The following is a 19,270-nucleotide window of genomic DNA, read 5'->3' on the forward strand; positions in this document are numbered from 1 at the left end:
CTATAGTGTTGGTGTTTGTGCACGTTATCAGGCTAATCCCATGGAATCCCATCTTTCTGCTGTGAAAAGAATCATTCGCTATGTAAATAGCACTATTGATTTTGGGATTTGGTTTTCAAAAGACACTAATTCTAACCTTGTTTGCTTTAGTGATGCTGATTGGGCAGGTAATGCTGATGATAGAAAAAGTACTAGTGGTGGATGTTTCTATCTTGGAAACAATTTGGTTTCATGGCATAGCAAGAAGCAAAACTCAATCTCTCTGTCCACAGCAGAGGCTGAGTACATTGCTGCGGGTAGTTGTTGTACCCAATTGTTATGGATGAAACAAATGATGGCAGATTATGGGTTTGATTTGAAAACTTTAACCATCTTTTGTGATAACACTAGTGCTATAAACATTTCTAAGAATCCTGTTCAACACTCTCGCACTAAGCACATAGACATTCGTCATCACTTTATTAGAGAGCTTGTGGAAAATAAAATTCTTGTCTTAGAATATGTTGAAACTAGCAAACAAATTGCAGATATTTTTACTAAAGCTCTTGACTCGGTCCGATTTATTTCTCTAAGAAAATCCTTAGGGGTTCGTACTGTTTAATGCTTTTATTTTTCCATAGTCCTTGATATTTGAGTTGTCTTAGAGTTCATAATGTCTTGTCTTTGTCCTAGAAGAAAATTTCAACCTTATAAGAATTTCAGTCATTATTTTATTGCTAATGTTGTAATATTATGATGTCATACAGGTTTGTCAGGAAAATTGTCCACTCCTCACAGGAATATTCAGGTTCATCAAACAGTGTTATGTAAGCTACCATTTTCGAATGATGTTGTTCAAAAAACTGTGTGTTCAAGCTCCATTGGATGAATAGAGCTACCTATCTCAATGTGTGAAAGCCATCTCTGAGTAAGTTGGAACTATGTAATTAGGAGTTATGTAGAAGATACGCTACCATTGAAAAGGGCTACCATTGAGGTAGTGTGACAAATGTCTCTCCTATGGGTACAATTTATCAGAAAAAGTCTTTTTGACAAATTGGGCAATGTTCCCTGCTTACACTTTCACACACTAATGCTTGACACAGTTTGTGGTAAAATTTGTTTATTCTCGAAAATGGTGTTATAAAGCTATTACATACTGTTTGATGTGCTTTAATATTCTTGGTGATGGAGTCAATTTTTCCTGTGAACCGGTATGACCTCATTCTATTACTTCATTAGTTTGATAAAATAATTTCTGATTATTCTTATGAGTTTGATTTTTTCGTCAGGGACAAAGACAAATGGACATTGTGAATTCTAGTTGCAAAAATATCAAGGTTATTTTATTTTTCTGTCTTTTAATCAAAAAATAAAAAAAAATAAAACAAAAAAAAAGGGGTTCGTGATCGAGTTGTCAAGTGAGCTTTGTTAAAAATTTTGTTATTTTTTTGTTATGTTTCATTATGTTCTTAGACACAATTTTTGCTCTTAAGTGGTGATTAGTGCTTTTGTGTCTTGGTGTGTTCTCTTGTTCCTTATTTGCAATTTTTTCTTTGGGGGGCATTTTCTGAAAAAATAAAAGAAAAAGGGGGGCATATTTTTTTCGAATTCATTTTCGAAGCCTTGTAAATATTTTTCCTTTTATTTTTTTTTCATTTCATGGAAACATGTTTTAATTGTATTTATTTAGAATGTTTCCTTTATTTGTGGAGATTTGGTCTTTTTGGTGTTTATAGGAAACTTGTACTTAAATAATTAATTTTATTTTTGGTTTCCTTTTTGGTGGCTATTTCGGATTTGGTGGGGTTTTTATTTCTTGGATTTTGTGGGAATATATGGTTTCCTTTTTTATTTAAGGAAACATTGACCACATTTGAAAAACCTTTCTTTGGTTTCCTTTTTTCTTTCCACACGTGGGTCAAAGGCAAAGAAGTTACCTTCCTTTTCAGTTTTTTAATTTGGGCATTTAAAATTGAAAGTTATATATTCTCAACTTCCCATAATCCCACGATCACCACTCTCTCTTCTCTTTTTATTTTTTCTCTCAAAGGTCTAACATTGTTCAAAGTGTAAGAGGGTTTGTGTTCTAGGGTTTCAAAGAAAAATGGCCAAAACTAAGAATGCCCAACCATCCAAGAAGCCCACTCGTGGATCTGCGTCTGCTTCACCGGTGTCTCCGCCTGCGCCGCCTGCTCCAGCAACCGAAGCTTCTGGTTCGTCTTCTGCTCCGACGAAGTCTGCCAAGAAATCGAAGACCCAAGCTCGAAAATCAGTGGCAAAATTCTCATCTCCTCTTGTTGGTGCCTCTCCTATTGCTTCTCCAACACCTGGGTTGGGTGATCATGATGAATCCCATTCATCCGATCACACATTGTCGAAGTCCTCTTCTTCGAATGGTGCTCCTAATGTCGACCAAGCTTTGGTGACTTTGCCCACGGTGAGTTCTCGAACAAGGTCCAAGGTTTCCACTCCTTCTAAGCCTGAAGTGGTTAAACCCAAAATTGCATCCAAAGGGAAAAAGGTGGTTTCTTCATCTTCAAAGGCCAAAAATCTCAAGGAGAATCCCCCTTCGGTCTCTTCCTCGGATTTTGAACCAGAAGAAAGTGAGAAGGATCATGATTCAGAGGGCTTGTCCGATTCAAGTGAAGAATTTGTGCCCAAAGATCTTCCTGTTATTGATGATTCTGGATCCGAGAGTGAAGAACCAGAAACTGAACCTGTCACTACAGAATCTGTTCCAGTCCCTCCTGCTGTACCAAAGAAGGATAAAGGAAAAAGGCCTATTGTCTCTACAAATCCTGTTCTTCCACAGAAAAGAAAGAGGCCCTCTGGTATTTCTCTTGATAACTTCAAGCCCCACTCTCATTATTTTTGTTATAATGATCATGCTAGAGATATGAAATTCTATGAGAATAGGAATTTTACTGTGGAGAAAAATTTTAATGTTATTGCTCATAAGCCTTTTGGAGTGTATAACATGTTGAAAGAAAGACAATGGGTAGATACCTTGATCGGTTTTGATGGGTATGTGGATAGAATTGTGAAGGAATTTTATGCTAACATCACTGATGAGTTTCTCGATGAGGACTCTTTCATGTTTGGCAAAGTTTTTGTCAGAGGACACTGGTATTCCTTTACTGTGAAGGATGTTGCTGATGCTCTCAATTTGCCTATGGGAATTGAGCCAACTGATGTGGAGTTTGATCGTCAAAAGGTGTTCGGTTATCTCTCTGGTGATAATGAAATTGAACTCTCCGACACCATGCATATGTCTCAACTCACCTATCAACATGCTGCTCTCATGAGGTTTGCCCTATCCAATTGGTTTCCTTGCTCCAATCCGGTAATACTTCCGACCCAATGATGATGAATAAGTGGTTCAATCTTTTATCTTTTGCTTTTTATTAATGTCTGTTTGAACTTATGACTTTCTCCATGTTTGTTTTTGTTATCTTTGGCGCCTTGATAGACAAAAAGGGAGAGTAGTATTATTTTTTGGATTCATTGAACTCTTTGTTACAACTCTGGACCCTTGGTTTTAGGGGGAGTTGCTTGTTTGTGGTTTAACACTTTTCCGTTTAAAAAATTGTTTGTGGTTTAATACTTTTCCATTAAAAAGTAGTGTTCTTCGGTTTGCAAGCTTTTCCGTCCAAAAAAAAGTTCCTTGTTTTATGTGTTAGAGAGCTTTCATGCAGGGGGAGTATTTTCTATACTCTTGTATCTTTAAAAAGCTATTTGCTTTGGTTTCTAACACTTGATGCAGGTTTTCTCATAATAAAATGTTTTGTCAATCAAAGTGCCAAAGGGGGAGATTGTTAATTCTATTTTTGGCATATTCAATTGACAAAAATATTTTATTATTTAATGTATATTTCGGCTGGCATATATTGATATGGTTTCCATATTTGTGTAAATCAAACTTGAAAGGAAAGTTGTCTAGCTTTCCTATTTTTGGAAAAAAGGTAAAAATGGTAAGTTTGGTTACCCATTTCGTTTTTATCTAACCAGCTGTGTAATCTGATCTTGTGTTGAGTTTCCCATTTTCTTAGATCAGGTTTCTTGAAGAGAAAACCGGAGCTAGACTTTCCTTTTCTATAAAAGGAAAGTTGTAGTTACTGCCCACGATTCTGTATGTACAGAAACGGAAATTCCTGGACTGATTGAAGAATTATTTTAGGGAAGTTTCTAGTGGGTTGAGGTCTTGTTCAGACCGAATGTAAGCTGTCTATGAGATGTATATTCATTATAAATACATCCCATAGCTGCTAGGTTTTGTATCTCTTTCATACACTTAGAATTGCTTTCATATCTTAAGGAAAGAGTGTCTTTGTTTAGTACCTCTCTTGGTACCTCTCTTGTATCTTTGAATTTCATTCATATCTTTAGAAAAGAGAGTCTTTGATTTGTAGAGAAGAGTTGTTCTACTCTTACTCTGTTTATTTGTTGTTTGTATTGTCTTGAGTCTGTATTCAAGTCTACAACGAAGAAGAACATCAGTGCACCTTCGGGAGAAGGGTATTTACAAGCTTTCGGGAGATTGCTTTTGAAGTCTTGCATCGGGAGGATACAAGCACACAACCTTCGGGAGATGGTTGTATAGGCTTTCGGGAGATAGCCTTTAAGCCTTGAATCGGGAGGATTCAAGCACTCTTCAAGGTGATCGAAGGGAGTTCGAGCACTTGGAGTTTTATCAAGATTCGGTTAGTAGGTGGAATACATCAAGCTTGCGGCATACAATAAGAGGGAGTCTATTTATGCATAAGTCAATTACTTTGTATTTTTGATACCGATCTAATGAATCTTATCTCTGGGCGTGGCCCCGTGGACTAGTAACAATCTGAAAGGATTGTTGAAACCACGTACAAAAATCTTGTGTGTTTTTACTTTTATGCACTGTTTGTTTTTCTGGGTTTCTCTGGAGTTACAGAGTTGCATTCTGTAACTACAGAAAACTGTTTTTCAGTACCAGTTTTATTGTTCCGCATTTAATTAATCATTTAATTAAATAATCAAACTGGGAATATTAAAATACGGAATTTCATATAATAACATGACTAATACGAGGAATCTTTAAAAGTAATTGACTTCAATTCGTATCATTCTCTGCAGGGAATGATGAACAATAAATACATGCCTCATGTATTTAAATAACATTAGTCATGCTCATTGTTATTCTTATACTTTGATGTTTCAATGCAATTTATTTTAACATTCTTTTTGGATACTCAAAACCCACTATAAAATTGCATCAATAATAATCATTTTTAATGATTCTTTAGTTGTATTCACATAAATACAATCATTTTTTTTTTTGACAAATATAAAACATTTACTTCAGGAAATGTTTGTCAAAATCTATATCGATATTAGATTACTTTTCATTGTCCTCAAAGAATACAAGAACATATATATAAATATGTATTCATCTCTTTCATTATATATCCATCAACTATATAATGAATATTACGTTTGCATAATCTTCAGGATATATGCAAGATTTTATTGAGGATGCATAATCATCAGGATATATGCAATATTTTATCGAGGATGCATAATCTTAAGGATATATACAATTTTTTATCGATGATGCATAATCTTCAGGATATATGCAATATTTTATCGATGATACATATATAATCTGTAGGATATATGCAATATTTTATCGATAATACATAATCTTTTGGATATATGTATAATTTATATAGATTTTCTCTATCATATCATAGACACACATATATTGTAAATATTATGAATGATAAGAACATAATATATATATATATGAAATTAATAATAAATATATAAAAATATATACATACATATATAATATATAGATATATAGATAAAAAGAAAAAGGAAACCAAATGATTCTTGAAATTGTTTCAGTCAGATGAGTATATATATAAATATATATTTAGTGTATCGTGACTTTGAAACAATTCAAGAACTTTAACAAAATACTTACATTGGGTCTTAGGCAGAGACTCATGCTTGAAGCTTGGGCAGAGACTCGTGCTGATAACGTGTTATAAAATAATATAAAATAATATAAAATAATATAAAGTAGATGAGAAGAAAGAAGAAGAAGATGAAGAGAGAAAGAGAAAGTGAATGAGAATTTTTGAGTTGTTTATTCCAATGGGGTGAACCCCTATTTATACAAATATAAGAGTGAGATATTAAGAAACTAAGAAAAAGGAAAACTATGGAAAAGAAGAATGTTGATTACAATTCATGATAATAAATAAAAAATTTGGATATCCACGTAATTATTAATATTTATAACAGTTCTGTCTAATTTGGGGTAAATTTGATTATTAATTAATTAATTAATGTTAATAAAAAAAAAGATAGATTTTGAAGCAAATCGATGCAATGTGTGCATGTGTATGAAGTGGGATGGTTTGGGGATTTAGCGTGGTCGGTGATAAGGTTTCATCAAATGAAAAGGGAGATCGCTTTGAAATTCCAAGGCTACGGGAACTCAACTCACTCTCTTTCTCTTTCACTACCACACACTTCAATCCCCAACTACTCTCTTTTAAACTCTCTTAACTACAAGCCTTTCTAATAATAATTAGAAATTAACAAATTACTTTTGTTTTCTTTTTTGGTTGGCCTAAGAACACTCGCAACAATTTTGTTTTTTTTTTTGAATAAAATAATCTTTTATTAAACAGATAAATCCACTAATACAATGGACTGAAGAGCAAGGGGAATATCACTCTCAGTAAAAAGACGACCTGACCAATAACAAGCATCACGTGTCATATAGTGTATGGCTTTGTTAGCAAACCGTTTAACATGACTAAAATAGACTGACAATCCTGAACAAAAAAACCAAAAATAGAAGGCATAGAGACCGAACTAAGAATATCTTGAACAATTAAAATGCAATCCGTCTCAACAATGACATTTGACTTGTTATTCCTTTTTATCCAACTAAGTGCCTCTTTGACACTTATAATTTTTACAATTTCGGGTTGGAAACTTACGGTGGAAATAGTTGAAAACGCCTCGATCATACGACCATCACAACCGCGTGCTACAAAACCAGTACCAATCTCATTTGTGTCTTCAAAAACTGCCCCATCCACATTAATTTTTAACTTTCCAGCAGCTGGTTTGGACCAATTATCCCTTGTGTCGATACGGTTGGAGGCCAGAGAAACAGAGTCTAGCTGCTTAGATTGAGCACAAGTCCATTGTCGAAGTGTGGTACGAGCCAGCCAAACAACATTAGCAGCACTATAACTTTTACCATTCCATAGCATATCATTCGAGCCTTCCAAATTGCTTAACCAATCATTACAGTTTCTTCAACCAACCCCATATTGCCTACTGCCAACACTTCCATAAACCAGTCGAAAAAGTTGGTTGTTGTAGAATGGCCAACCCCCAATGCAGATCTAATCCAACATGAATGAGCAAAGGAACATTGAACCAAAACATGGAAAATTGACTCTTCCCCATAGTTGCACAACACACAATGCAAATCCACAAGAACATGTCTACTATGAAGTTGAGTACGTGTAGGCAAACAACCCGAAAGAGCTTTCCAAGAAAAATGTAAAACCTTGGGAGGGGCTTTAATCTTCCACAACACCTTCCAAACATCATCTTCCATGGAAGAGTTCCAACTACCATTGGCCAATTGTAAGTGCTTGTAGGAGCTTTTGACAGTGAAGAAACCAGTTGGATCCTTGTTCCCAAACCAAGTATCATCCCCAAGATTAACACTCAAAGGCACCTGTTTGATAAGCTCAACATCACGGGAATCAAATAAATCATCAATAATCTCCATGTCCAGTTGTCTACTATCTGGCTTCATGAGTTGAGATACTCTACAGTTGGTCAGGGCCGGATGAGTAGATACCACGCATGGATTAGCCTCAGACAACAACCAAGGTGTGTTTAGCACCTCAGTAGATGAACCATGCCCTATTCTTCTTCGAGAACCATCTTTGATTAGCTTTTGCGACTCAAAGAAACTTCGCCATATAAAGCTCAGATTGCCACCCAACTCGGCCTCCAAGAATGAATAGTTAGGAAAATAGCGAGCCTTATATATCCGACCCACAAGAGAGTCCTGGTACAGAAGTAACCGACTCACAACAGTTTTGTTAAAATAGAGAAATTTTAAAAAATTAAAAAAAAAACCATACTAAAATACGATATAGGATATTCTAAACACTTTTTTCATTTTAAAATTTCATTACAATTTACTATTCATGTTCTATATTTGTAGATAACTATTTATTGCTCTAAACATATTTTATTAATTGTTTTGAGTTTATATGACAATATATGTATATATTAATATTATAGGAAAATGCTACAATGCACCCTCTTAAGAGGGGTGCACTGATGTATTTCTATCTGGTGCGACATCTAAGAGACTTTTTTAGGCTAATTTTTTTTTTTTATGATTGTATACATTATAGTTATTTAAGATATCTAGCAAAATTTTGAGAAATTTGAAAAAAAATTAACACCCAAAAACAGGGTTCGTACTATTTATTGTACGCGTGACTCTTTTATTTTATACACATGTGAAATAGACTGTTTGAACATTGTTTTTCTTCATTGTAAATTATTTCTAATTTCTTAAATTTTGCAGAATGTTTTAAATAACTATAACGTACACAATTATATAAAAAATATACTAGTTTTTTTTTTTTTTTCTGAATGTCGAAATAAATAGGAGTATATCGGTGCACTTTATTTTAGGGAGTTTGCTACTTCATCATAAAAGTACCTAATATTATATATTTAAACTGACTAAAATATATTAAAAATTAAAAAAAGTAAATTTTTGTGATGTATTTATAAAATAATAATATATAATGTAAATTAAAATTATTCTGTAAAAATGTAAAATAAAAAAAATAAAATTTTAATAATATATTTTTAGTGATAGAGTAAAGCTCTAAAAAAACATATGGTAACAATTCCTAATACTTTAATAAAAAGAAACAATTCCTAATACTACCGCACACAGCACATTTATTTTATTTATTAATATCTTCAAGTATATCTTTTGTATACTGTGAAATTTAAAATTAACGATTTCAAAAGAAAAAAAAAATTAAATTAAATTAACATACATATTGAAACTGTAGCCAATGTTTGGATTTTTCAATGCTACCAAAAAGTTCAACTGATGTACACAAAGCCACAATTAAAACTCAACAGTAGCATCTTTCATTTTTACCCTACAAATTGACAGTTTTCTAATTAATGAAATTAGCTAGCTTCTGCATTGTTTACCTTTTACCACTTTAAGAACTTACTATTAGTGAAAAAAGAAAAGAGAGCTTTATAAAGAAACCCTCTACTCTCAATATAGGGCTGAAAGAAAGAGGACCACTTTATTTAGTTTCAATGATATCTCAAATTTTCACAAGGAAAAATGCTCTACGACTTTGACTAGTTCTGCCTTTGTTGTTAATTTGGAGATGGAGTGGTCCTTCTATATATCATCAAAATATAATAAAGAAGTTTAATTAAGAATGATGTGGTTATTTGTAAGGATCTAAAATAGTTCATGTCATTTTTTAGTGTGATTCAACAACTCTTTGCTAAGCATCAAAATATAAAAGGAAATAGTATCCAATTAAAATGGACAAAAGAAGAAAACTAGTTTTAACATTTTTTTTTATTATATATTAATTTAATGATGTGATGTTTTTACGTAATAAGATGTACTTAGTCATCCTATTCGTACCCTAAGATGGACCACTTTAACATAACACTAAAATGTGTAACACTTTAATTAAAAAATATGTAAGATAATATATTTAGAAGATGTTATTATTGGGTTTTGTTTGTTTTGTTTTAATAGTTGTGGCCGAGGAAATTTGTGTGTTTATTAATGTCCATTAAAAAAATGTTAATGTGAATTGCACGAAATATAATCAACATCCGGTAGTGACAGGTTATGTGACTTGTTAATTATGATAGGATATAATTAGTGTCACCACATATCAACTTGCTCTTACTTAAGTTTCATTTTGTCTCATTAATTTAAATACATGGTAATCTAAAAGATAATCAATAAAAACATAGCCAATAAATAAAAAACAAGTATTTATTAAGGGAAAAAAATATAAAAATTGATAATTACATTTTGTTATAAATATTTGTCTTCATATAGTTTACATTTTGTACTACGTTTCCGTTTCTATTTTGTCTTAATAGAATATATTAAAAATTAGAGTATAAATCATTGACGACATTTATTATGGTGAAATTGTTTTCTATCTGCAAACTACTACAATCTACAAGATATAGATATTTTCATAAAATATAGTGATAAATATTTAATAATAATACCATCCAATAATAAATCTTAAATTTAGCCTTAAATTAATACAAAAATAATTGAATTTTAACGTTAAATATTTTTTATTTCAATCATAATATTAAAAATTACACTAAAATTATACTTTTTATTATTATATTATTATATTAAATTATTATTATTAACTCTAAAATAATTAAATTTTAAAGACACAATAAATAATCTTATATATAGGATAAATTTTGATTTATTTTCTTTTTCACCCCCTCATATTAATAATTACATCTTAAAAAAAAAAACAACTCTCTCTCTAACTCACTCATCTCTCTCCTCTCTCTTACTATTTTTTTTTTAAAAAAACCTATTAACGACCATGATGGCCGCCGAAGATTCTACTAAAGCCACGAACCACGAACAATGACCGTACGAAACTTGTTGCACTTGCAATAATGGTAAGTGTTTTACACAATGATTTTTTAAATATTTTGAAGAGTATGTTGTTGGGTTTTTTTTTTTTTTTTTGCGAAACGGCAGAATCTGATTTTTCCAGTGAGATCTAGATTTTTTACATTATATCGATGGTTTATAGATAATATGTCGATGTTTTATTGATGGTAAGCGTACCAAGGTTGGAGAAGACTCTTATCGACAATTTTTTGATGGTATATCGATAATTTCTCGTTAATTTCCACAGCTATGTAAATTTTTTATTTTTTATTTTTTGCTTTTTTTTTTTCATTTTTAGTTTCTTATTGAGGTTTATCGATGGTTTCTCAATGATTTTCATGGTTGTGTGATTTTATTTTATTTTTTGTATTTTTTTAGTTTTTTATCGATGGTTTCTCTCGATGATTTTCATGGCATCAAAAAATTCACATAGCCATAGAAATCATCGAGAGAAACCATCGACACGAAACTAAAAAATGCAAAAAAAAAACATAAAAAATTTACACTATCAAGGAAATAATCGAGAAACTATTGAAAAATTGTCGATAAGAGTCTTCTCCAACCTTAGTACGCTTACCATTGATAAAATATCGACAAACTATCAATATAACGTAAAAATTTCTAGATCTCACCGGAAAAACCAAATCATGCCATTTAAAAAAAAAACAACATATTCTTCAAAATGTTTATAAAATATTGTGTAAAATACTTAACCATTATTGTGAGCGTAACGGATTTCGTACGGTCATTGTGCGTGGTTCGTAGTTTTAGTGGAATCTCCACCAGTCGTCGTGGTCGTTAATGGATTTTAAAAAAAAAAAATAGAAAGAGAGAGTAGAGAGATGAGTAAGTTAGAGGGAGTTGGTTTTCTTAAGATACAATTATTAATATGAGAAGAGTAAAAAGGGAAAGCAAGTTGAAATAGGTATTATTTAGTATAGATTAATTGAGAAATTTAATTTTTTATGCATATAGTACTCTAAAATTGATCCCCCAAACCTATATGTATTAATATTTGCTAAATAGGTAAACATTTATCTTTTTTCTCAAAATACCCTCCTCATTTTCAAACAGCCACTATCTCTCTACCACCCACGAGATTGCGACTGATGACCGCATGACTAACGACCCAACCACCACCAATTTTCCATCCGAGGATTTACGCAACACCCAACCACCACCACCACCCTGACCCACGACCCAAACAACACCCTTCTCCGCCACTCACGATGACTGCGACTAACGACCACCGTGACTGACAGACCAAAGACCCCTTTCTCCACGACCACCATGACCCACGGACCCAATGTCAAAGGTTAGTGTTTTGAATCTGTGACTTTTGGGTTAGAAAATGCATTTTTGGACTAGCCATCGAACTGGCCATCGGGCCCTATATCGGGCCTTTGTCTTCAACCCAGATCCAATTTTTTTCATCGGGCCTGCATTGAGGACGCATCAAACCTGCATCGGGCTTGCCTAAAAAATACATTTTCTAACCCAGAAATCACAGATTCAAATCTAACCCTAAATCTAATCCAAAATGCACATATCAGACCCTAAATCTATCAATAAACAATATTTTAACCTTAAATCAATAAGAAAAATATTCAAAAATACCATAGGGGGAAATCTTACCCAGGGCCGGCCTTGAGTTAAAATGGGCCATAGGCAAAAAAAATAATTTTTTGGGCCCAAACTATAAAGATAAATGATTTTTTTTGAAAAATTATTAAAAATATATGTGTACTTTTTAAAAGGTATTTTTTTATTTGAGTCCCTAAAATGAGTGGGCCTAGGCGCGGGCCTAGCCCGCTTATGCCTAGGGCCGGCCCTGATTTTACCTTGGCAGTTGTTCGTCTTCGTAGTGGGTCGACTGGGTCGTGAGTGGAGTGGGTCTTCATCCTCTGATGGTGGGTCGAGTGGTGCTCAGATGGTGGGTTCAATGGAGATTCCCGTCGTGGTGGTGGGTTCAGTGGGTGAGAAGAGAGAGAGAGAGTCACCTTTTGGAATGAAAGGAGGAAAATGGAGTTTTAGTAAATTTTGACTTATTCTACAATGTTGAATAGTTTTAGTTGAAGAGTACTTTTGGTTTAGTGGACTAATCTTATTTCAATAAATGCATAAATATTTAAATTTCCCAATTAATTAAAAGTTAAAAAATTGATAATAGATATATTTTTATGTATATATAATAAAATTTCCCTATTGTAATACAGAGACTGATATTCTCAAATCTCAATAGACAAAACCATCAATTAGCTAGTCTACATCATTTTAACGCATTTGTGTGATTGTCCTTAATATTAATATACATTTATGCTCCAAAATATCCATTATGTACATTATTATAATACAATATAACATCCTGGACTGGAACTGAAACATAAATACACTAACTATATTATCAGATACTTTAAACAAAAATGGACATAAATTATAGTGTGTGTTTATAAAGCTATGATGAATGTACAGATACGGTTTTCTAATTTTAAATTTTTATATGATATTATACTTTTTATATTCTAATTTTTAGGACATCTACTAATTTTCAAGAGATTCAAACTGATTCATAGCAGTATAAAATAAAATAAATATATTGTATACCATATTATTATTCGAATGGAATTTACGTGGTATAATTTGTGAGGTAATTTCTTAACATCTTATAATTATATTAATAATTATTAGTAGTAACAATGGGAAGTGAGAAAATGAAGCAATGTTGGCGTCATACAACAACACCTAGGAAAACTCCTAATCCAAGTCAATTAGTCAGGGCTAGTCCTGGCTCCTCCTATGAGTTACTTGCAGAAAGAAACCCAGAAAGAATCTCTATAATTTGATCTTCTGTAAAAATTTCTTCTCTTCAAGTTACCTCTATTTAAAAATAATAATTAAATAAAGTTACAATTACAGAAGTATTAAATTTAAATTCAACAAAACCCCTAAATTTCTCTATAAATTTTACTGAAACGATGAAACTAAGAAAATGAAAAAGGGGCTCTCACTCACTCAGTGAGATTTGGTGCATTAAATTCTTCTTTCTCTCTCTCAATGAATTAAGTACCTTTGATGACGTGTGCATTGGGAACCCACCACTCTAAAATAATATTATTGTTTAAATATATAAAAATTATTTTATAAAATAAAATAAAATAAATGTGGGCCTCTCGAGGCAAAAGAAGGCCCAGGTGATACCCACTGACACACCCATCTGCGAACCCACTTTTTCCCAAACCCATTATAAATACTAATCTAATTCTCCCACACACTTCACTACTCCGAACTAATCTTTTGATTTCCTCTGAAAAGTCTGATCTGAACCACCAAAAGCTTAATCAGTGCCATCCATGGCTTCCGTCTCTGTAACAAATATTAACAGCGGTGCTTGTTCTGTATCTGGTTCTGCTCCAATTAGTGCTCCACCGCCTTTTTACTTCGACGAAAAATGGAAGCTCTCCAAGAAAGAAAGCTTGTCCAGAAGCCGATCTTCATCTTCATGTCCACTTGTCAAGAATTCCAATTCTTCTCATAGAAGATGCTCTTTTACCAGGAAGTGTGCTCGCTTAGTCAAGGAACAAAGGGCTCGTTTCTACATTATGAGGCGATGCGTTACCATGCTTATTTGCTGGAGAGATTACAGCGATTCCTGAACAATTTTCCCAACAAAACGAGCGACAAACCATAAAAGAATGTCCTCTTTTTTTTTTTTTTTTTTTTTTTCCATGTGAGATCTTTTTGGGGGTTTTGCTTAAGAACCCAGTTCTTTTTTTAGCTTTCTTTTTTTCTCGTTGTCTAAATGAGGAAAATCATGAAGTAGTAGGAGGAAGAGATATTTATACTTGTATATAAAAATATTTTTCATTTCTTTTTAATTTCTATCAAGCTTTAGAATTTTTTTTTTATCTGGGTGAATGATGTTATTTTTCTGTTAAATTTAATATGAGACTAGTGTTTAGAATCCCAAAATATTTTAATGGCAATAGATATGGAAATTTATGTAGATATTATCACTCATTTTCTGATCTCTGCTTTTTTTTTTTCTTTCCTTTACTGTAATCTTGATCGTGATTGAAGTGGGGTGTTTTTTTTTCATTTAAGTTTGAATAAATTCTGAAGTAAGAAGAGAAAAAAAATGATTCCATCTCAGGCTTTCAGCCATTGTTGGTTGCAGAGCTCTGATGGGAAATTGTGGATCTGGTGAGTTTGGATAGCTGACGTAGATTTTCATTTCTTTAATTGCTTTTCTTTTCAGTATTTTATTTTATTAATTTCGATAATGGTTGTTTGTTTACGATTAATTAATTAATTAACTTATTTATATAAAAAGAATAGTCTAAGTCTCAGTAGAAGATGGCTCAACGTGGAGAGAGAGGGGGCCTAGGCTCTGTCGTATTTAATTTATTTTGTTGTTCTTTAATAAATATTAAATTTAATGTAAAAAATTTCACGTTAAGGAGAAAAAAAAAACAAAATTGGAGAGAGCAAAAGGACGAAAGGACCCCACGAATTCCACATGAATGCTGTCACTTCTTCTACTACTACTACTATTCTAGGGTAATTGGGGCTCTGGCTCCAATGTCTCTCTCTTGTAATCCAAATGACCATTTTGTCCTGCATTGTGTACTCTTTGACCATGTTAGGACCACTTTGACCTCTTATCCAGTTGCAGGGTACTATTGAACTTTCTCAATCTTTTTAATGTTTGATCAAAAAAACAAATCATTTGATTCTAAAATCATGTGAAAGGGCAATTTCGTCACGGTAATTTTACAGCTTGTTTCTGCTCATAATTTAAAACTGTGGGCTCGTGGTGTATAGCGTCGTCGTGTATCTGACAATACGAACATAATAAAAAATAAATAAATAATAGAAATTGGAAAATAACGTAGCTCAGAAATAATTATTTAAAAATAAAAGCCAAACTCAAATGTTTGTATTTTAGGTTGAATTTAACATACATTATAGGTTTATAAGTAGGTACTAATAATAATATTAATCATAATATGAAACTTGTGAGTGGAAATTCATTCTACTTGTTTTTCCCTAAAAAAAATAATTGTATCAGATATCAAATTGACATTTTATATTAAGGAGTTTATGAAAGACAAATATTGAGATTTCTTCTTTTAAAATCATTTCACGAGTTTTTGTTGGGTTTTTCTTTCGTGAATAAAATAAGATAAACTTCCTTGTTTTGAAAGAAAAATAAGATAAATTTCTAAGTACAAGCGTTGGGAATGGCTTGTGGGGACGGTCACTGACAAATGCAGCATAAGAAGGAGCACTTGGGCTCACACACTAAAAAAGCCCTTTCTAGAATTCACAAATTTTACATAACACTACAACTATAACCTTTTTTTTAATTGTATTTTTTTAAAAAAAATAATGGAAAACACTTAAACCATATTGAATTTACAGCAGAAAAACAACTTTTTAATTTGATTAAGCAAACAAAAAAAAAAAATAATTACATTAATATAATTAACTGCCTACATTAACTTTTCCACTCTAGGAACTCATATTATTACCTCAATTTAATCAAGATTTCCCTTTAGAGACTTTCAATCCGAAATCATGTAAAGTAAAGCCAATTTAATTTACTTTGTTGTGTTTTTTTCAAGTTACATTGATATAATATTTCGGTGGAAATTATGGAGAGAAAGACGACAGTGCACGAAGAATTTTCGTTTCCATATAAAATATTTCAAATATAATAAATAATTTTTGAGTAAAAGTGCTTTTTCTTGCCAAAATATATAATAAATAATGTATAGGTTCTCATAATTATACTTTGCTTTGATAGTGTTCTTTTCTTTGGTTCCCATTTTGATTTGGGTGATTTTTATTCAAAGGTCAAAGAGAAAAACAATTTGCTTTTCGTCAAGATCGCCTAGTCTTTTGTTTTTGGCACTTTTTAGAGGCAATCAAAGGAACATGATCAACAAGAATAGAGCATTTGTTAGAACGTTAATCATTGGAATTTCGCTTGGCGTGCCAAATGGGTACTTAGAAAATACAAAAAATAATACTAAACAAAAGTCCCATCTTCCAACTTTGATGTAGTGTTATCCATACCACAAAGATTCAACGATGAAAAAAGTAAACACAAAATCTTCCCACCATATCTCTCTCTAGTTCACTTTTATTCGGATAATGGGAAAATCTCAAGTAGATTTTTTTACCTTCACTTAAACGAATAATTAGGACCCTACTAATCATTTCACCTTCAAAATTTTCATTTAGGAACCTGAAAGATTTATGTCTTTATCTATGTATGTATATTGTTGTTTTTTTTTTAGAGAAATACTAAAAATATTAGTGATGCTTAGCACTTTTTTAAATGTTATATTATTGTTGGTATAATTAAGTAAATAATCTTTGTATAATTTAATATAATAATTTTTTAAAAATACCGTTAACCAATCATAAAGTAATACTTTTAAAAAATTCTAAATACTACTTATTCCTAATAAAATACACATTTTTTATACAATGATCCTTATGTTTTATATTAGCTAATGATCCTTATGTTTTATATTAGCTAGTTTTATTAGTATATAGAGGGAATCATTTGATTTTGATTTTTTTCTAAAACAAAATTATAATATTTTTGGCAAAACACTATAGAAATATATAAAATTTAAAGATTAAGCCTATCTTAAATTTTTTATTGGGTAAAATAAGTTAGATTTTACTTAAAACATTTCTATAAACTAAGTTGATCTGCGATAAACCGTGTTTAAAAAATAGTTTTATATATAAATTGTTCATTTTCCTAGGAGCTAATTCTATTTCATATAATAAGGTTTTTTAAAGAAAAAATCATATTTTTAAGAGGGCACAGGATCCAAACCTTGAAGATCAACGACCATAAGGAAGATCGTCCAATACATAATAGCATTTCGAATTCTTGAATAGACACAATATTTTTTTTTTTTTTTGGAAAAGAGAAATAATTGCAAAGGCTAATAGCTAGTTGTTTAATATTTTATATTAATTTTGTTGATTTATCAACTGTGCTACCTAAAGTTTGTTAGCTTAGCTCCCAAAAAATGGACCTGTAACGTTTTCTTTTCAAAGTTAAAGCTGGCCACCAAATTTTTATGCCCAAAACCTTTCTGTGTTGTTGATCATAATTATAAATATAACAACAATAATTGTTGTTAAATTTATTTTTTTAATAAAAATGATCAAATAATTGTATTGTTGAAACATCATCTATCTCCTATAAAATCAACTTCTCATATTATTCTGTGTATATAATAATAACAATGATACATGACACTGATAATCCAAATCTGGAGTGGTAGCCGACCTGGATCCCAAGGTTTTCTGTGTCTTTCTCTAAAAGGCCCAATAATAAATGATGTTGATCCAATAAGGCCCTAGGCGTGCAAAGGGTCAAAGAGTTTCTCTTGCTCGTACGAGATAAAGATTATTATTATTTATTTATGATAAAAAAATACCAAGTTAATTAATAGATGTGGGCCCCCATAACGGCTCGCATGCATGGGTTTAATTAATAGATGAAGCCCACATAATTTTGCGGAGCCAAGGGTCGTAGTTGGTCAACGGTCACATCAGTGAGTGAGTAGACTGTGTGTCTGTGAGTGTGACAAATATTGGACGTGATCACCTTGATTAAGTTTGATCATCATTCATCATCAACAACAACAACAACAACAACAACAACCTGGAAATATGAAGGAATCCCTAAAACGTGCTTACCTATTCTCTACTATGGAAAACACTTCTATGCCCTTTAGGACCTTTGCTCATATTTATGACTATTCATCCAATTCAATTTGTATTATTTTATTCATAGTGTATTTAATCTGCACTAAGGTGACGTTTAGTTACAGTTAATGAAATGGAATGGAATGGAAATGAAATAATTTTTATTCCATTCCTATATTTTCATTCCTCTCAACCAAACGCCACCTAAGTGCAGATTTTATATTTTAAATCCAATCTAATATGCAAAAGTACGGATTAAATAGATTATTTTAGATTAGTTACTTTCCAATATTAAATTATTTATTATTTATGAAAAAATATTTTTTTAACATAAGTAGCAACAAAATAAAACAAATTATTATTATTTTATATCTTTAACAATAAATTAAACTAAATAAAATAATAAATAATAAATTTAAAAGAAAAAAAGTTGTATATATAAAAAATATTTAATTTTATTTCAAATTGTATGTAGAAAAAAAATTATATATAATAATAGAATATATATTTGATCTATCAAGTTTTAAAATAAATATATATTATATGTATTAGATTTTTAAATTACTATTCTTTTACATTATTGGATCGGTTACTTTTACATGTCAATCAACATTCAATTTGCAAAAGTGTAGATTTTGAATTTTTCAATCCAATTCAATCCGCACAAGTACAGATATCCACACTTTGTGAATTGAATTGGATTAGATCGTAAGAATTGAATTAGATCGACTATTTTATGACTACCCCTACTCACATCCACAAAGCCACCAGTTGCTTAGTTAATGGGGCCCAAACTCACGA

At 31.5% G+C, this 19,270-nt stretch overlaps 2 protein-coding genes across 2 annotated transcripts; one reads left to right on the top strand and one right to left on the bottom strand.

Annotated features, from left to right (window-relative positions):
• Window positions 1-7,276: 7,276 nt before the first annotated feature.
• Window positions 7,277-8,370, bottom strand: LOC133033866 (uncharacterized). Its single transcript, XM_061108937.1, has 2 exons — window positions 8,326-8,370; window positions 7,277-8,068 (listed from the first exon to the last, which is right to left on the bottom strand). The coding sequence occupies exons 1-2, from the start codon at window positions 8,368-8,370 to the stop codon at window positions 7,277-7,279; spliced, it is 837 nt and encodes a 278-aa protein (XP_060964920.1).
• A 5,614-nt stretch (window positions 8,371-13,984) lies between these two features.
• Window positions 13,985-15,596, top strand: LOC115706227 (small polypeptide DEVIL 11). Its single transcript, XM_030633805.2, has one exon. The coding sequence runs from the start codon at window positions 14,080-14,082 to the stop codon at window positions 14,380-14,382; it is 303 nt and encodes a 100-aa protein (XP_030489665.1). The 5' UTR covers window positions 13,985-14,079; the 3' UTR covers window positions 14,383-15,596.
• The last annotated feature ends 3,674 nt before the right edge of the window (window positions 15,597-19,270 follow it).

The sequence above is a fragment of the Cannabis sativa genome, chromosome 1 (assembly GCF_029168945.1).
Source record: "Cannabis sativa cultivar Pink pepper isolate KNU-18-1 chromosome 1, ASM2916894v1, whole genome shotgun sequence".
NCBI classification, from domain to species: Eukaryota; Viridiplantae; Streptophyta; class Magnoliopsida; order Rosales; family Cannabaceae; genus Cannabis; species Cannabis sativa.

Excerpts from the sequence above, each read along its gene's own strand:
- LOC133033866 (XM_061108937.1), bottom strand. The coding sequence starts at position 8,370 with ATGTCGCACCAGATAGAAATACATCAGTGCACCCCTCTTAAGAGG. Across the intron at positions 8,069-8,325 it reads AGTGCACCCCTCTTAAGAGG|GACTCTCTTGTGGGTCGGAT; the intron begins GTGCATTGTAGC and ends CTTCTGTACCAG.
- LOC115706227 (XM_030633805.2), top strand. The coding sequence starts at position 14,080 with ATGGCTTCCGTCTCTGTAACAAATATTAACAGCGGTGCTTGTTCTGTA.